Genomic DNA, 18,381 nt, shown 5'->3' on the forward strand with positions numbered 1-18,381 from the left:
GATGCTCGGATGGATATATTGTAATTCTTTCTATGTTTTAAGTCCGTTTCAGCTTGGGAAGATAAAAGGCTCAGTTTTCAAGGAGTCCAGCTATTAGCCGTCTCCAATTAGAGAGGGAGGGTGTAGTGTTCTTCCACAAGCCTAATCCCCTCTTAAATTAAGAGAGCCTGCGCCAGAGCCACTCAGGGCAAAGGATATGGTCCACTCACTAACTGCTTTTCATTATACATGTGCAAAACACACACATACACACACACACAGAAGAATGAGTCTCATTTCAAAGCTACTGTTGCCCCTTCAGTGGGATTTGTACACTCAAGCAAGACATCTCTCAACCCTTATTTTCTTTTTTCTCTGACCAATTTATTCAACAGGCAATAGATTCATACCCCAAAACAGCCATTCATGACTCGGACGGTCTGTTTCGGCAGACACAATATGCAGATTCGTTCTGATTTGGTGAGATTATGTTAAAACGCATGGATATGTTGACGTTTTGTTCACATTCTCCATGATAAAGTGTGTATTAGCGTTCATTTTGAGCTTCTCTGTTTGTATGTTTGATTCTAAATATATATAATCGTTCCCATCTGCCATTTGAGCAAACGATTAGCTCGCTTGCGAGGAACTCGTGTATCTCAATGTTTTGGGAAATTATGTTTGAATTGAGGGGATTCCACCGCATTCAACAGCATTCGGCACAGGAACTGGATTTACCGAGCTGGAATTAATGACTGTTTTGAAGGCTTTCGAAAAGTTTTTGGTGCTAATCCAACAGTTTCGTCAAAAATTAAGAAGAAAGCTAGAAGATCAATGGAGTTTGTTTCACATCAAATCCCTTTGCTTAATGTCTCATTTGAAGTTTGGAGTGAGGAGGCTCATTCACTGGAAATCAAAGAGCTGCCATCTACATTTGGGTTTCAGGGGGATCATAATATGTTTTAGGAGTTTTAGGGGTTTCGGTTGCAATCTAAATATGAACATCAAGATAGATTGCTTGCCATGCACAAACAATGGTGATCCCAAATATTCCTCAGATCTAATGATGGGCGAAACCGCCAACAGAATGTGCAATTGCTGTTGCGTCTCTGCCGGAGAGTCATCTTTGACATTTTCGAGCCGTAACTGCACAGACTGCTGGGAAGGAACCACATCACATGGCCAAGCCAAACACAATTGGAGGGAATCCATGTCAACCGAACTAAAACAGAACAACTCTTATATAACTCTTGTAAAACACACTTGTATATCATTCTGAGGCCTGTAGCGTAAATAAATACAGTGTGTTGGATGGTTTGAGTTACCACAGGTTTACTAAGGAGTTGAGTCCACAAAGAGACACGCTCCAATCAAAGGGCTCTCTGGCACGCTTCGGGCCGACCGCACTGACTACGCCACTGCCGTAACCGACCAAAGACTTTGAGCGCCGCGCCACGCGAAAAGCAAACCTAAGATAAGCTAAACGTGGTCTGGCCTGAAGGCTTTTGTGTGGCTTTGAATACTTTCTGTCGCTCGCTCTCTGTGATTCCATCTGGCTGGTCTGAAGCGATGGGGCACACTCGTAGAGCCCCTCAGAGGGTACAAAGGGAGGATTATTCCAGCTGCCAGTCACACTAAGACCCTCAGCCGCCCGCTCCCTTACCACGGGCAACGTCTTCAGCCCTCATCCCCATCTCTCACAAAGGGACATCATTAACATGGGACAATGGAGCCTTCCAACAAATCACCAGCATCAGCCAGACACTCATCCTCCCAGAATACACACTGTACCCTCGTTAAAAATGGGGGAAAGAAAGTCCTGGAATATTCAGATTAGAGGAAGATTCCCGTAATGTGATTTCTGATTCTGTCACTTACCGTGCAAAAAAATGCTTTTCAGACGCTTAGTTGTGTGCTGTTTTTGACAGGGTCGTAAGGTGGAATGCGCTTGGGTAAAGGTGAGCTGAGCACACTGAGTGTTTTTACATGCACCGATTATGCCGTTTAATAACCGTTTAGGGTCGTGTAAACACCTTAAACTGTGTTTATTTATCCGGTGAAGATCATAAACTGTTTGAGCAGAACCAGACTGGCCCAAGTTTTCGTACTCCAGTTTTGCTCTGCACGTAAGCACCTTTACCTACGTTCTGGCGGCTTAAGCCATGATCTACGGACACTGCAATGGTTGTAATATGACGTCGCACCACGCCTGGCTACAGCTTTGAGATTTAAGATGGGCCAAGCGACATTCCTGGTGGTCCGGAGTATACATTATTTAGTTTTTTCTCCATAACAGATTTTGTAACTTTATTTTATAACAAAAGAGGCAGGTCTTAAAAGGGACTCTATATATAAACACACAGGGCTCAACGCTAAGGAGCTAAAAAAAAAAAAAATTATATGTTTTTTAATAAATAATGTTAAATAAAGACAAGTAAACAGTCAGTAATAAAATAAGAAGTAATCGACAAATTACAAGCGATAGCACAAATAAATACACAAAAAAAGGTACAAATGAAATAAAAAGATTTCAGGTAGGTCTGTCACAATTCTGTTCTGTCTTGTCTGCACCTGTTCTTGTTAATCCCTGATTAGTTAATATTCCTCCACCTGTGTCTTGTTAGTTTCCTGATTTCACCCTGTGTATTTATACTCCCTGTTCTGTTCAGTCCCTTGTTGGTTTATACTCCCTGTAAACATTGTGTTATACCCTTATCTTCGTCTTGTGCCCTAAACTACAACACACACTTACAGAAGAACCGACCTCTTGAGAAAAGAGGTCAAGAAAAGAAAATGGACTCACCAGCACTGCGACTCCTTCTCCTCCCTGAAAAACATAAGTGGCTGGGGTACCTGGCCTGGGGGCTCCAGAAGCATCACCCTCACAGCCAGCGAGCCCGAGGTGCCCACGGAGATCATAGAGGAACCAGAGCCGAAGAACATCAAGACCCCGGAGTTGACGAGGCAGGTCAGTCCACCTCAGAGCCAGGAGCGGACCTGGATCTTATAGACCTGTGGTCTGCGGATCCAATTCCCTCCCAAGTCCCCACCCTTGAGTCTTCATCCTCCTCGCCGGTCCCGTCCAGAAACCTGCAGCCTGTATCCCTGCCTGACCTCCTAGTCCCGTCTACTTACCTGATCACGGCCAGTCCCCTTGATCCATCGGCACCACTGGTGTGATCCAGCTCCTCGGCTCTGAACCGCCGCTCACTCCATGTGGCTCATCCTCTACGCCTCGGGCTTCCCCTCCACCAGCTTGGCGTGAGGCCGAGTCCCCGGCTGCACCTCGGGCCTCCAGGCCCTCACCGCCACCTCGTCCTGTCAGCCCGTCACCCTCACCTCGACCCACCACTCCTTCATCGCCTCAGCAGTCCGTCATATTAATCCTATTAAAGCTAAAGTTATTTAGTCAAGACCAGATTTGAGCAGACTTTTTCTTTTGTTCTTTAATTAACATTAATCACTCAAGATAGCAAGTATATTAAGCTACTGTCACTTCAAGACCAAACGCACGGATCTGACACACATCAGATTTTCTCCCTACTGTTTACGTAACACTTTTTATTTTAAATTTAATTGGCATTTTGACGTCATTTTGTGTGTATTTGTCCATTTAAGCGCGATAAGACAAGATCTCAGTCCTGTAGTGGCGCGCTGTCTGAGATGCAGCTGTCTGTGTAGTTTTTCATTTCTTACACAACCATGTAGGAGGACGCATCATGGCCATATTCCAGGATGACAATGACAAGATTCATCAGGCTCAAATTGTGAAAGAATGGTTGGGAGGGAGAATGAAGTATCATTTTCACACATGAATTGGCACCTCTGAATCCAGACCTTAAATTCACTGAAAGTCTTCGGGATGTGCTGGAGGAAACTTTACAGAGTGCTGGACTCTTGCATTGTCAATGCAAGTGCCTCTCAATGGAAATAACATCACAGCATTTATTTCCACCAAGATTTATTATACTTTTTTTTTTTTTTTTTTTTAAGGACAGTAAGCTGTTGGAGGATCAGGAAAGGATCTCGACTCGGGTTGCCTGACACACTGACTTATGTCACTGTCAATATACCTGTAAAGTATGAATATACTAATCCACAAAGAATTTGCTTTTCAGCACTTCCAATGCCCACCATATTTATTTTGTCCAGGCTTTTGCTTCTTTTTAACTTAATTCATCTGTGTGAACATGCACATATGAATGTCTAAATGTGCTTTTCTTTAGTTTGACACCCAGCGTTTTGGATGTTCATTGTATGTGATAGAAAATGTATAGAAAATGAATAATAAAAAAATCTCTTTCATAGATGACCCTCTGCTTCATATAGGAAAAGAAAGTGAGCTTTGGTCCATTTCAAAAACAGCACAGTGGAGCTGAACAGACAGCAAAATTGCGCTGCGTGCGGATGGGGTTGAATTAGGTTGGATTCATTTTGGACACCCCTGGGATCCAATCCACTAGCTCTCCACGATCCCCTCAGGGGCCCAGCGTATCAGGGGCGATGATCCTGTGTCAGATGGCGATGGAGGCTGATGTGCACTGGGGTATAGAGTCTCCTCCGATGGGTCTATTGGTTTCTCCAGTGGGCTGTTAGCAATGGGGCCCTTAAGAACCTACATTTTTAAGACTTTGAATCAGAATTCAGGTAAATTGACATCATGTTTGAAACACCCAAATATAACTAAATATTAGCTTTGATATTGACTTAAATTTCAACAGTTATCTGTCAGCCATTATTTATCTGAAACTTAAGATTAAAAAATTAAGTTATATTTAGAGCCATGATGATTATCATATATTGAAGATAATTATGCAGACAGCTTTTAGACCACACTGATCTTTTCTAGATTCTTAATGTATGTGTATTCTGTGTATTTCAGGAGTTTCTTTCAGGCAAAACATGATCCTTTTCAATTTCGGATGAACATCGTCAACAAACACCAATGCAAAATCAGTATCTTGGGATAAAATGAATGTTTGCGTTTGCTGAATATATATAGATGTAAAAGCCTATAAGTGCCATCTGAAATTTTCTTCTAGAATGATCATTTTCACTTAAATGACTATTAATAGGTCATTTTCATTGCCAATTAAGTGAAATTACTGAACTTAAATATACGAGCTTGATAAAAATGATCATGAAAATTTCAGATGGCACTTAGAGGCTTTTGCATCTGAACTCTTCATATAGCATAGTTTAAATGTAAACGCCTAGAAAATAAATATCTGTGTGTTTCGGGTGTTTCTTACGGGCAAAACATATACTTCCATGTCGGATGAACATCATCAACAAACACCAATGCTAAATCAGTATCTTGGGATAAACTGAATGTTTGCGTTTGTTGAATATATATATTTTTTAACATAGTTTAAATGAGTAAACGTCTAGAAAAGAAATATCTGTGTGTTTCAGGTGTTTCTTTCGGGCAAAACATACACTTCCGTGACGGATGAACATCATGAACAACAAACACCAATGCTAAATCAGTATCTTGGGATAAACCGAATGTTTGCGTGTTTATAAGGGTGCAAATATTTTCCAACCCTGCGCTGTCTGCTTTTGAATCAGTTCTCTCCAGACACGCTTTATCAAAGTCATGCCGTTTGCTAAATGCTCAAAAGATGAAGAAATTGAAGGAGACCACTGGGGAGGAATGTTTATGGCAGTGAGGCGAGAAATCAAAGGAAGGACACGGCACATGGGAGATCCGAGAGGTGGTGAGACGGGATGGGAGGAAGGACGACGGGTCGATGAGGAGGAGATAGAGAAAGAGGAAGGCCGAACGATGAGATGGAACAGAGGCCCATGGGAAACAGGAAGGACATCGGAGTGCATGATCGGCAGCAGAAACACTGTAAACAAACTCGCCGGGGCCACGGGGTCCTCCAGAAATGCTCCCTGTTTACCCACGAATCCCTCTTGTTGAAGGAACGATTCATCGTCAAATGAAAGGCAGCAAATATTTACAGAACCCCGCTCAGCCAATGCTGTGGTGTTTTGTGAAATCATGAAAGGACCCTTTGATTTCTAGTATTCCCTTGGCCATTGATGATAGGGATTAAACAGACAGATGGTTAGGTAAGTAATGACTAGACAGGGAGTGTAAGGGGAGGGGCCTAATTTAAGAGGTGGGGCTGGGGGTTGGAGGGTGGGGTCCGACACTAGCAAGCAGACTGTACATTTGCACAGTATTTCACCATGACTAACAAGATTATAATCTCACAGCTATGAAAAATGGTAATTTGGCACAACATAGGATACAGCTTTAAGGAACATGATGCAGAGGTCATGGAGTTTTGATCATTATTAGTCCAATAATTGGCTTCTTTGCTTTTCAAAAATGTAGCATTGTCCTATGGTAAATATAAACTCCAACTAAAGTTTTAGTTGTGTAAAAATGTACACAATTGCCATTCAAAGGATTGGGGTCGGTTAGATTTTTTAATGTTTTTGAAAGAAGTCAAGCAAGGCTGCATTTATTTGGAATACAAAAATACAGTAATATTTTGAATACAGTAATAACTGTTTTCTATTTAAATATATTTTTAAAAGTAATTTATTCCTGTGATGCAAAGCTGAATTTTCAGCATTATTCACATGATCCTTCAGAAATCATTCTAATATGATGATTTGATGCTCAAGAAACATTTATTATTTTTATCAAAAGTGAGTAAAAGTGAGTTTCCCTGCTGCAATCAATGAACAGCACATTTATGTTATTATATCTCTCTGCTATGACTTTAGTGCTTTGGATTGAAGTGTTTTACGAGTGTCTTCTACAACAGACACTTGCTGACAGAGATTATCATTTTTTTGCAATTCCTGCATGTCGCTTTGGAGCTGTTTGAACAGGCTCTTTTAACCCAAAAAGCACTCAGTCAATTTGCCTACCTGAATCAGGACTGAACTATGTCTGGGAAATCCCTCTGAGACAAAGGCAGGGTTAGTCTCGTGTAGCCAAACGTTTGACTATCGGCTTACTGCACTTTGAATATTTATATGAAAATAAAATTATTTTCTTTTTTTTTTTTTTTGAAGATTTGGTCCAGCCATTAGCTACCTAGAAGCGCTTATTGTAGCAACATCCAGGTTGATCTTTTTGCACTTTTTCAGTTTCATATTGCATGTGGAGGATGGTGAATGGTGTATTTTGCTTTACATTATTGCTAGAACATTTTAGAGCTCTGGATTTTTTTTAAATTAACTTTTAAAGGAGATATTTTGAAGAATGTTTCAGATTTTGTTAATGAAATGACTTTTCATACAATGAATGTCAATGGGGTCCAAAACAACATTAGACCCCAATGGCTTTCATTTTTGTTAAGGAAAGTCAAACAGGTTTGGAACGACATGAGGTTTGAGTATAACATTTTTTGGTGAACACATTAATATTGCTTATGTGAGAATGTAATGGTTTCCTGCTCATTGTTAGTGTGACGAGATATTGACAGTGATGGTTCTTGTTTAAATGCCATTGGAGATGACCTGTCTGAGAGATGTGTGTGTGTTTGATTACAGACAGGACTTGGGCTCTATGACTCCTCAGTAAGGCGGTCATGACCTTTGACACCTTCCCAGCAGGACTTGACCCAAACTCAATGTGTGCTTCAATAACGCGGCAGGATGAAAAGACAGATACAGCATTCTGGGCTACTGGTGGACTTCCCGTCTGAGGACAAACACAGGCTGTGGAAATTGCACAGGGGTTGCCTCTACGGGTCGGCTGCACAATAAGTCTTTTGTGCACAGGGGTAAAATAAATTTAGTCTCTTTTAATGTATTTTAAAATGTCATTTATTCCTGTGATGCAAAGGTGAATTTTCAGCATCATTACTCCAGTCAGTGTCACATGATCCTTCAGAAATCAGTCTAATATGATGATTTGATGCTCAAGAAAACATTTTTTTCAGGATTCAAAAGAGCGGTCCATTTTGTCCAACAGAAATGAAGTATAAGTTTTAAATTAAATTAAAAATTTAAATGTGACAACTTACCCATACCTGACATTTATGAAAATTCCCCATATGTAGGCTAGAAACATGCACACGCCATGGGAGACATTCTGTATGTATCCCTCAGGTCATAGATGTATTGTTTGTAAGTCTTTTAATTTTCATTACGTATTTTGACAGGCTTGCCAAGAGTGAATTTGTGTAGGTGCAGAAGGCTCCAAACTCAATAACCCAGCATAACAAATTTCCCCCTGTTGGGTCTTTTCCCCTCCCCAGCTCCATCCAGAATATGATTTTATTTTAATAACAGTATGTCTGCTTCTCGCCGTGTTATAAATCAGCAGATCACAGGACAGAACGCTCAGCTCATCCCCTCCAGACACTTTCCCTTCCTCTGAACATCACCTGTATTCCCACCAATAAAAGAGTAGCGAAAACCATCTCTCGCCTCAAAACCTCCGCCACCTCTAACTCTTCTTCTTCTGACTGATAAATGGCTTTCTTTCGCCCCTCTCAACTTTAATTGTATGCTCTTTTCATCTTAATGTGATGTTTGTTTCCTGCCGTTTATTAGGCGGTGACTGGGAGCTTCACAGCTATAATTTTCGATTCAGGGGGGTTTGTCAGAACTGAAGCAGGTGGAAGAACCGCTGGATCGGCTGCCAGCTTTATCGCGGCTGCAAAGAGTGAGGTTCCACTGAACTGTACTATACTGTGAAATAGTGGTTCCGTATCAAGGTAAATGCAAAATCAACATGAAATCAAAATTGATCCATTTTTTAATACATGTTTATGGTGTTATTGTGAATGATTCATCAGTGCATATTATTCCATAGATAAAAAATACTTGTCTGATCTTTTATTGGAATAAAAAAAAAAATATATATATATATATACCTGCGTTATGCCGCCCTGAAGTACACAACTTGCATCCTGCTATCTTTGGGTCGTCTGAACCAGGATTGGCTGATGACACACCAAAAACACATGCACAATACCTAGCCCTTTACTAGTGTCTGTTCTGAGCTCAGCTTTGATGCCAAAAAAATGTGAACTAGCGAAACACATTATTCCTTTAGTGTGTAATGTTGCTGTTTGAGCATGAAAAAGGTCTGCAAATTTACAAAGCAGAGATTGTAGTCTCAACTTTTCTTCCGGGAACAAACACGTATTCTTCATTTAAATATTTCCCGGCTAAGGCATACGCAAAATAAAGGGGCTTGGTTGAGTTAGTTACTAGTGTATTGAAAGCGCGTTACATTTCCCAAACACGCTGGAAGCGGTTGACCAATCACAACACACTCGTCCAGCCGACCAATCAGAGCACAGCATGCTTATCAGAAGGAGGGGCTTCATAGATACAGAAACTAATCAGAGCGTTACTGACAGACTGGGAAGAGAGGTATGGAAGCTTGTTTCCGCCACTGAATAATAAATAAATAATAATAATTGCGACTTTTTTTCTCACAATTGCAATATATCAAGTCAGAATTGTGACTTTTTTTTCTCACAATTGCGAGATATGAAGTCAGAATTGTGAGAAATAAAGTCGCAATTCTGAGAAATAAAGTCGCAATTGCGAGATATAAAGTCGCAATTCTGAGAAATAGTTTATTTCTATTGCGAGATATAAAGTAATATGTACTTTATAACACATAATTGCGAGTTTATATCTCACAATTCTGAGAAAAGATGTCAGAATTGCAAGATATAAACTCGCAATTATGTGTTATAAAGTCAGAATTGCGTGATATAAAGTCGCAATTGTGAGAAAAGTCAGAATTCTGACTTTATAACACGCAATTCTGACTTTATAACACGCAATTGCGAGTTTATATCTCGCAATTCTGACTTTATAACACGCAATTGCGACTTTATTTCACGCAATTCTGACTTTATATCTCGCAATTCTGACTTTATAACATGCAATTGCGACTTTATTTCACGCAATTCTGACTTTATATCTCGCAATTCTGAGAAATAAAGTCAGAATTGCGAGATGTAAACTCGCAATTGTGAGATAAAAAGTCGCAATTATCTTTTAAAATGTTTTATTTTGTGGTGGAAACAAGCTTCCATAGAGAGGTGCTGCAAAAAAAAAGTCATGAAAACCTTTTCTAGTAGAGCCCAAAAACAAAAGACTGGCATAATATGGCCTCTTTATGATTTTAAGATTACAGACTAAATAAATGATTAAATACGTTAGCACTTTTTTTGAATGATCTACGGTCAATATTGGATTGAAACAATTTGAATAATTCAAAGGCCAAATCAGCAAATTTTCCCTCCGTTATATAGGTCATTCCCATCCTCAGATTACAGTTAAACCAAATTATTAATCCACAGTTCCTGATCAATAGCAATGCATGCATGAGCGTCACAGCAAGAGGGCAATGTTTTCTGAACTTCTCTTCTGAACCCAACAGTCTAATTCCCGTCTAGATTAGCGGCGCTCTGATAAATTATGCTGTGTTATGGATACATTCCTGGTCCTTCAAGGTTATATAATATTCAATATGCGGTAGAAGAGTGAGAGACAACTAAATTCAGGTCAGGACGCAGCAGGACACTTTCCTTTTCATGTTTGATCCAGAGGGGTCACTTCTGCAAACTCATTAAGACGGAAATGCAAATGATCTTCTCTTTCACGATATTTCTCTTTTTTGAAGGCAATTATTGCGCTGTAAAGCTACTGTAAAAGAAAAATACTAGGCAAGAGCTGTGCATTCACATGTAATATGTTTATGTAAATTTATGTTTGCCAACAATTGAAGGTCCAGCGATGACGCAATGTTCGGATCTTAAATGATGTATAAGCAGTGTATGTTTTTCTTTGAAGTCTCACTGAAATGTGGGTAGTTTTATGTTTTATGTTCTTGTCCTTGCCATGAGGTCAGATACCCTCATGTTATGAAATAAGCTGATTTGGATTTTTATTCTAATTAATGACTGTATATTCTAGACACACAGAGCTGTTTTCCCATTCAAAGAATGAGCTTTGACTAAATTACTTCTTTGTGAACCAGGAAAATGCATTCACACACTTCACTTCATTATTTAACTATTGATTTATGATGCCAGATACTGTACTTTTATTTAAAGTCATTTGCCTCCTGGAAATATCAGTTTTTCAGAATTGTTTTTCTGGCCATCAATATGTGATTTGCCAATGTTGATGACAGAATTACAGCATTTTTTTTTCTCTATGCCCTACATTTTACTATAAATACATCAATAATTTCTAAATTTTAAGTTAAGAATCATGGTAATTTCTAGGCTTTTTAACAAGTGCAGTTCAAAAATGCCTGTTTTGAGCTTTCTGGCAGCCGTAATGTATTTCATATGCAACATTACATTATAACAATCATGCATTAAAATAAATAAAGGTTAGATTGTCATATAGAAACCAGTCCTTTCTTTACGATCTCTATTCATTCACATTTACCAGTATATGTCCCTGAATAGAATCAAGATTTGCTAATACTGAGGACAGAATTCTAACATGCATTGTATACAAATTGAATTAGAATTTAATTTTCTGCCACTAAAAAAAACATTTATTTGTTTGACTAAATAAAAAATATTGTCCGTGCAGACATATTTAATAATCATTTTAAAATAATAAATGTTTAGTTGTCTCAGGGCTGTGGAATTACAGCCTTAATGTATTTCATATGGAGCCTTACATTTAAATAACCATGCATTAAAATAAATCCACACAGTTTACAATAACAACACATCTGTCCTGCTATGCATACATTTCATTTAAAAACTGAAAGGTTCGATTGTTATCCCGGGAGCCAGTCTCAGTGAGTGAATGCGCGAGTGTGTGTGTGTGTTTAAGGCTCAGCTTTCCGCTACACTCTGGAATGCGGCCAGTCCCGTCCCGTCTCTCTCTCTCTCTCTCTCTCTCTCTCTCTCTCTCTCTCTCTCTCTCTCTCTCTCTCTCTCTCGCGTTCTCTCTTTCTCTCTCTCTCTCACTCTTGATTCCACATTCGAGTTCCAAATCCAAAGCCTTTGATCTTTCTCGCTGTGTCTCCTTTACCCGGAAGAGAACCGTCGCTTTCCCTCTCAGCTGGGATGAAGGAGCGCGTGGAAATATTGGCTCGACTCCATCCTCACTCCATATATGGTCATACAAAGAGTATGGATGAAAGAGGCCGCCGCCGCCAGATCAAAGGCAGCCGTGGCTCCGCCCACTGACCCCTCCTCCGCCTGCTTTATAAAGATCTGCCTCCTACTCCAAACTTATTCTCACGCAAGCCGCAGAAACACTTCCCAATGTTTTTCTTCCCCTTTCTTGCTTTCTACTACTCTGAGGGAGGGCTCCTTGCATTTATCTGGGTTTATATATTTAAATATTGCTAGAAGATTTTGCAGCTGTTTACATTTGCGTTATTCATTGCAACAATTTCATAAAATCTGCTTATGTTAATTCGACTAAAATGGCTAAATTAATGTTTTCAATTAAAATCTGCTGATAACGATATCTGTAATAGCCTAAGTATTTTTTAAAGCAAAATTGCACAATTGATTATTATGTAGGCGGCCTAATTGTCATTATATAGGCTATTTATCGTCAAATTTCAGAGCATTTTTTTTTCTTTCTTTTTTTTTTTTTTTTTTTTTTTGTTGCAACGGTTCATATTAGACAGAAATAATTCGTTATGTACACGACCCCATATGGCATATCAAACATTGGATGATTATACAGTGTATGTTTTATAAATAAGCTTAATTGCATACAAAATTTTAATTTAGATTACCTTGAGAACAAAAGAAGCAGTCGGGTCAACCTCAAGTATTCATTAAATCAAGCATGCATGAGAAAATGTATTTAATAAGATGACTACGAGATAAAAACAACTTTATAGATCTTTTCAAACGCAATCTCATCCTCTCTTATTATACAGCTGCATTAAAAACGATTCATGCATTTGCATATTTGATTTCACCCTTGCAGATCAATGCTTATAGGCCAAAAGGTGGGGTTTCTGTATTTTAATGTTGTTATTATTATTATTTTAGCATTTTTGTTTTCTATTTAAATGACCATTTATTATGGTCATTTCATAATTGCAAAAACGTGTCTCAAATTTGTATATAATAAATCCAAAATAAGCACAAAGGGTGATACTGTTTAAATTACATATTGAATATGTTGTGGTAATCAAATGTACTTGTTCAGAAATTATTATTAATAATTATATGTTATATAACAGTTATGTTATCCGCCATCCCACATATTTAATTATAATCATTTCGATTCAAACACGTGGAAACAAAAATATAAATAGCTACATAAATCATATTTAAAATCATAAGATGAGTATACAGTGTTGTGCATCTTTGTGGTTCCAATAAGTAAGTGTTTCAAACATTTCGATGAAAAGCTCGTGGATATTAGCTATATATCGAATTAAACTGATTTACATGAAACCAGTCATTCAATACAATGTTCACATGATGTTTCCTGTAAATCCTAAATATTTTACACCGCTTATGTATGATCCAGAAGCTCTTTTCTAATTGGTTAAACTGACGTTGTTACGACACTGTTTTCAATAGCCCCGAAAATGAATCTGAAAAATGAACCTCCACATTTTGTCTGCTCTCTGTCCATTTTTGTTGGACGAACTGTATAAAATCCCCCTTTACTTTCCTCTAGTGTCAGTCAATACATGTGCGTGCGTGTGTGAGGTGTCAATCACAGCGGCGGCTTCTCTTTCATCTCTATAGTCAGTCAGAGATCAGGGGGAGGAGTACAGCATACACTCTCTCCAGCCCAACATTACTCTCAGTCTCTGCTGAGCTCATTTCTGAAGAGGGACACCTTTTTACCCAACAAACAAAACGGGAATGACACACAGCATCTGAACTCCAGCACTTTTTTTTTTTTGGAGTCGGGATTTTTTTTTTTAACAGTCACAACCGTCCTGCGTTCATTTGAGCTTTAACTTCTGACGCTTGCTTTAAAAACACCCAAGGAACTGTACTTTAACTTTTTTTCTTCTTTTTTTTTCTTCAACATTCAACGCCGCTACATTTTATTTCCCCGTCTGGATTCTTGAGCGTTTCACCGGTCGCGCGCTCTTGCTTGCAGTTGACCAAACACTCGCGCGTGTTTGGAGTGCGCGCGAGCTGAAAGTATACGGGGGTTTCTGTTGCACGCGTTCGCTTTCCGGGCGTTTGTAGGGTGAGGAGGACTTTCAATCACCCGAGAAATGCCGCAGTTGTCAGGTGGAGGAGGCGGCGGGGACCCGGAGCTCTGCGCCACCGATGAAATGATCCCGTTCAAAGACGAGGGAGACCCGCACAAGGAGCAGATCTTCGCGGAGATCAACCACTCCGAGGAGGAGGGAGACTTAGCGGAGATCAAGTCATCTCTGGTCAACGAGACAGAAATCAGTCCCAACAGTAACAGTCACGACGTGAGTAACTCCACGTGAAGGTCTCCGTCAAACTTCGTGTCCAGCTGTTGGGAAGTTGGGATTTGTTTTCGAAATTAAGTGTCATGTTGATATTTTAGCCTCTGTTCTGTTAGTGTGTGTGTGTGTGTGTGTGTGTGTGTGTGGATGGTTTAAATGGTAGAGCTACACGTGTTAAAGTCAACAAACTAATTTTGACCCAAAAAAGAAGAAGAAAAAAAACAAAAAAAAACACTAAAAGGGCCTCGATGGTCATCATTTTCTTCATTGATCACAGAAATGATTAAATGTTTCATTTTTTTATAAGAGTATTCATTCAAATAATCAATAACAATATTCCTTTTTAACCCACAGTCGTTATTTAATTTTCAAAGGCTTTGTTTATTACTATTATTCTCGCTATTCAATATATTTATTTGAAATTGTACTAAGATAAAGCCTACTTATTCAGTTTATTCAACAATATATGTTGAACAGTTATTAAACAATATTGTAAATATAATATTGCAATACTATAACAGTGCTAAACGTTGTTGTTATTATTATTGCAATTTTTCTGATTGATAATAATTATCCAGGAAAGTCTGACAGATAATATGGTGCAATATGCACACATTTTAATATTTCTGAAACAGCTCATTATACCTCTGATTGGTTTATTGTGATATTATTTTACAATATTCTGCTATATGCTTTATTTTTATTAATATACATTATTAATATGTATTAAAAATCAGCACCAAATTAATTTGCCTGTCCTCTTACAAATTGCAATTTCACACAGAGTAAATAATTATCCAAAATGAATTTTGTGAGACCGTTTAGTTGAGACCGAATTTTGTGTTTCTCTGCTTTAAAAAAAAAAATAATAAAAAAAAAATTCCCATTACTTGGTCATGTGAATCAAGTAAAATGAACTGAAGAATAAGCAGATGCTTGGCTTTATTAATGAAATGTATTTCCTCCTGGCATCGGCAGCATGCAGGGTTACAGCATGACATGAGAAAGAACAAACTGATGGGCTGAGTGTTAATTGGGAAAGCGGTGCCGATCCTCACTCTGCTGGAAGGCACCCAGAGGGAGCTGAACTCCAAATGGAGTTTATTTCCCGGCACTTCTGATTCATAATGCAGAGTGAACCAGAATAGTAGCGAAGCCTTTCTTTTTCCTTCCTTAAGATACCGACCACATTTGTGGTTAGTCTCCACAGCAGAGAGAAAATGACTGAGTTTAATCAATGTATAATAAAAAAAACCTCAAGTTATCTTTTCCTTATGGATGCCTTCAACCAGAAATATGATCAAAGCATGCCTTATTTTGTCAGCTTTTTTCCTTCAGATAGCAGGAATCCTGGAAAAACATAAACGCGTTGCACATCAGAATTTAAGCTGTTAATATCTCTCTCCTACATTTTTGAACAGGCAGCTAGACAGTCCCAAATAACACCAGACTCTTACCATGAGAAGCACAGGGACCATCCGGACGATGGTAAGTCCTATGGCTTGGGGTAAAAACATGGTGTATTATTATTAATTCTTTGATTCAGTGATGTACTTTTTTTATACTCAAAGCATGCTTTTACGAAATCATTTTATTATGTTAAAACACTTGCAAAGAAAGCAATTTACACACACACACACACACACACACACACACATATATAAATATATTAGATAAAAGATATTATTTGTAATAAATATGCTGGTAATTATTTCAGTTTGTTCATTCGCTTCACTGATCACGATGGCTTTGTGAAGGGAATTTCACAGCCCACAGTCTGTTTGTTGTCGACACGTAATGACACGTGCCAGGGAAGTGCCCCATCTTCCTGTGACACGCTGGCCTCCAAACACACCGTCTGAGACTCTATTGTCAAGAGCAGCATGTTGCTGTGATGGCCCGGAGTTCATTTGATCTCTGTTTGCACCCGGGTCTTTTTTTTTTTTTTTTTACGCCGAGCAGGGCGCCGGGGTCACAGTGAAGTGACTTGATTGTCTTTTTGCCCTTTGTTCTCTGCTTGCTGTGAATTAGGATGCTAATTTTCAGCTAAACACTTCAGTGGCCTCAAAACGGCTTCCCCGTTTCAGATGCCTACTTGATTTCCTGTTTAGCTAAAAAAAATGTGGCATTTGCTCAGGAAGTTCATTTTTGATTCGTTGTTAAAGTTTTTTTTTATTTTTGTGATTGGATCACATCAAGTATTAGTTCAAATAAATGTAAATCTTGCCTAGGAATTCTTATTAATTCAGGTTGAATTTTATTCTCTCACAGGAAAGCACCAGGACATGTACAGCAAAGGCCACCCGTACCCCAGTTACCCAGGATACATCATGATGACCAATATGAACAATGATTCCTACATGAACAACGGTTCTCTCTCGCCTCCCATTCCCAGAACGGTGAGTGTTTTCCCCGTGCCGTTCGCTCCCGATCCCTCGCCGTCCACCAGTGACATTTTTCATAACTTTATATCTTCCCTCATTGTAGCGTGCAGCTTTGGGTTATGACGTTAGTTGCTGCTTGGCGGCGTGTCTGTGACTAATGCTGTGACCCATATCCATATCTGCTCGTACTGTCTATGCTTTTCAGCGTGGCAGATTTAAAAAAACAAAATATAGCGATATTTGTATGATTGTTTTGAAAGGACGTGCACTCTTATGGATAAATGTATAGAACTTACAGACGTTTACCCTCTCGGTTATTCTATAACGCAACCGCTGATGGAAGGAGGGGGTTTGAAAAAAAAAAAAAAAAAAGATGGTGGATACGCTAGCAGCTGTCCACCCTAATCCTGTTTGGTAGTTTTTGTGTGGTTAAGACTCCCTGTTTGGCAGTGTACTGGTGCCTGGAAGAGATGGCCGCTGCAGGCAGTCTGTGAGCCCGATGAGAGAGAGGGCTTTCTCCGCTGAGCTCATCTCATCCATTGTTTGCACAGCTCTGAATTCAGCTCCTTTATCAGTCTGCGGCCGTGCGATTATGGTTGGGTTTTTGCTGTGGTGACGGACACCAAACAGAAGATTGACCTGTAATCGATCGAAGCATTTGGGATGAATGGTTATGACTTAGTTAACATCTTTATTGTTTAGTTCTTCTTAAGCAGATACATTGTTACACAACGAGATGTGGTTTAGATGCACAAACACAAAAAATGCCTTTGGGTCAGCAAGGTAGTCACTGGAACATCCTTTGTGGGTTTAAAGCCTACACAAAAAAAATCCACAAATAATAGCAGATTATTTCCACTCGCACTTTTACAATGATTTTGCAGAGTTGTTGCAGAATGTGCGACCATTTGCAACTTACCTGAATTTCTCTTTTTCACTCTGTGTGCAAATAAAACCGCAATCACGCCAGATCCTTTTCCTCGAACTCCTCCGTCTGTTGTCTCTTTCTCTCCTTTGTGGTGGCTCAAATATTCGGACACAGTATCTCCAAGGCCTGGGATCGGTTTTCTGCGAGATCAAAGGCATCATCTTCTTTTTTTTTCTTTTTTTTTTTTTACTCCCTCCCCCCCCTTCATTCCCCTGAAGTTTGGATTGATTTCCATTGGCTATGACATTCCAGTGCCTGAACTCCCTCCCAGTCATGAAACAGACAATATTCTGGTGGTCAGCATTTTTTTGAGTGTGTGTTGTTGCTACCTGGTGAAACGCCAACCAACCGTACGAGTGCAATGTTCTCCAGCCCCCCAGCAGTAGTGGATATTGGCATCATGGTGCTTAGTGATCCATGAAAGCTTTACATGTTGCTCTAATCTGATAGACGACATCTGGAAATGGCATCCAGGGTTCCTTTGAGATGACTAACTTGGGGTCAGCAGATAATGTTTCCAGGTAAACACTGGGGCTGCATTGTCTCTGGTGCCTGTAGCTTTGAAGTTATAATATTTTAACATTAGTATGAAATGGTGAATTGGGAATTAAGACAACCTAGGCATTTCCTCCTTTTGAAATGATTTCCCTCGCGCCGGGACGTTTCATGTAGTTCCGCTTATCTCGGGCCCCTTTTAATCAGTTGGA

At 39.3% G+C, this 18,381-nt stretch overlaps 1 protein-coding gene and 1 long non-coding RNA gene across 2 annotated transcripts in view; one reads left to right on the forward strand and one right to left on the reverse strand.

The window, feature by feature from the left end:
• The window catches only part of LOC307148824, a 42,993-nt gene extending 37,147 nt beyond the window's left edge, over positions 1 to 5,846 (reverse strand). Inside the window, exon 1 of the long non-coding RNA XR_013819489.1 lies at positions 5,834 to 5,846. This is a non-coding gene — a long non-coding RNA (uncharacterized lncRNA). The remainder of the gene's footprint in view (positions 1 to 5,833) is intronic.
• Positions 5,847 to 13,587: 7,741 nt separating this feature from the next.
• Positions 13,588 to 18,381, forward strand: part of lef1 (lymphoid enhancer-binding factor 1) — a 40,718-nt gene continuing 35,924 nt past the window's right edge. Inside the window, 3 exon segments of the mRNA XM_079864740.1 lie at positions 13,588 to 14,365; positions 15,784 to 15,850; positions 16,634 to 16,761. Of these exon segments, the coding sequence (XP_079720866.1) occupies positions 14,159 to 14,365; positions 15,784 to 15,850; positions 16,634 to 16,761 (402 nt within the window). The 5' untranslated portion in view covers positions 13,588 to 14,158.

Source organism: Squalius cephalus, assembly GCF_949319135.1.
Source record: "Squalius cephalus genome assembly, chromosome: 2".
NCBI classification, from domain to species: domain Eukaryota; kingdom Metazoa; phylum Chordata; class Actinopteri; order Cypriniformes; family Leuciscidae; genus Squalius; species Squalius cephalus.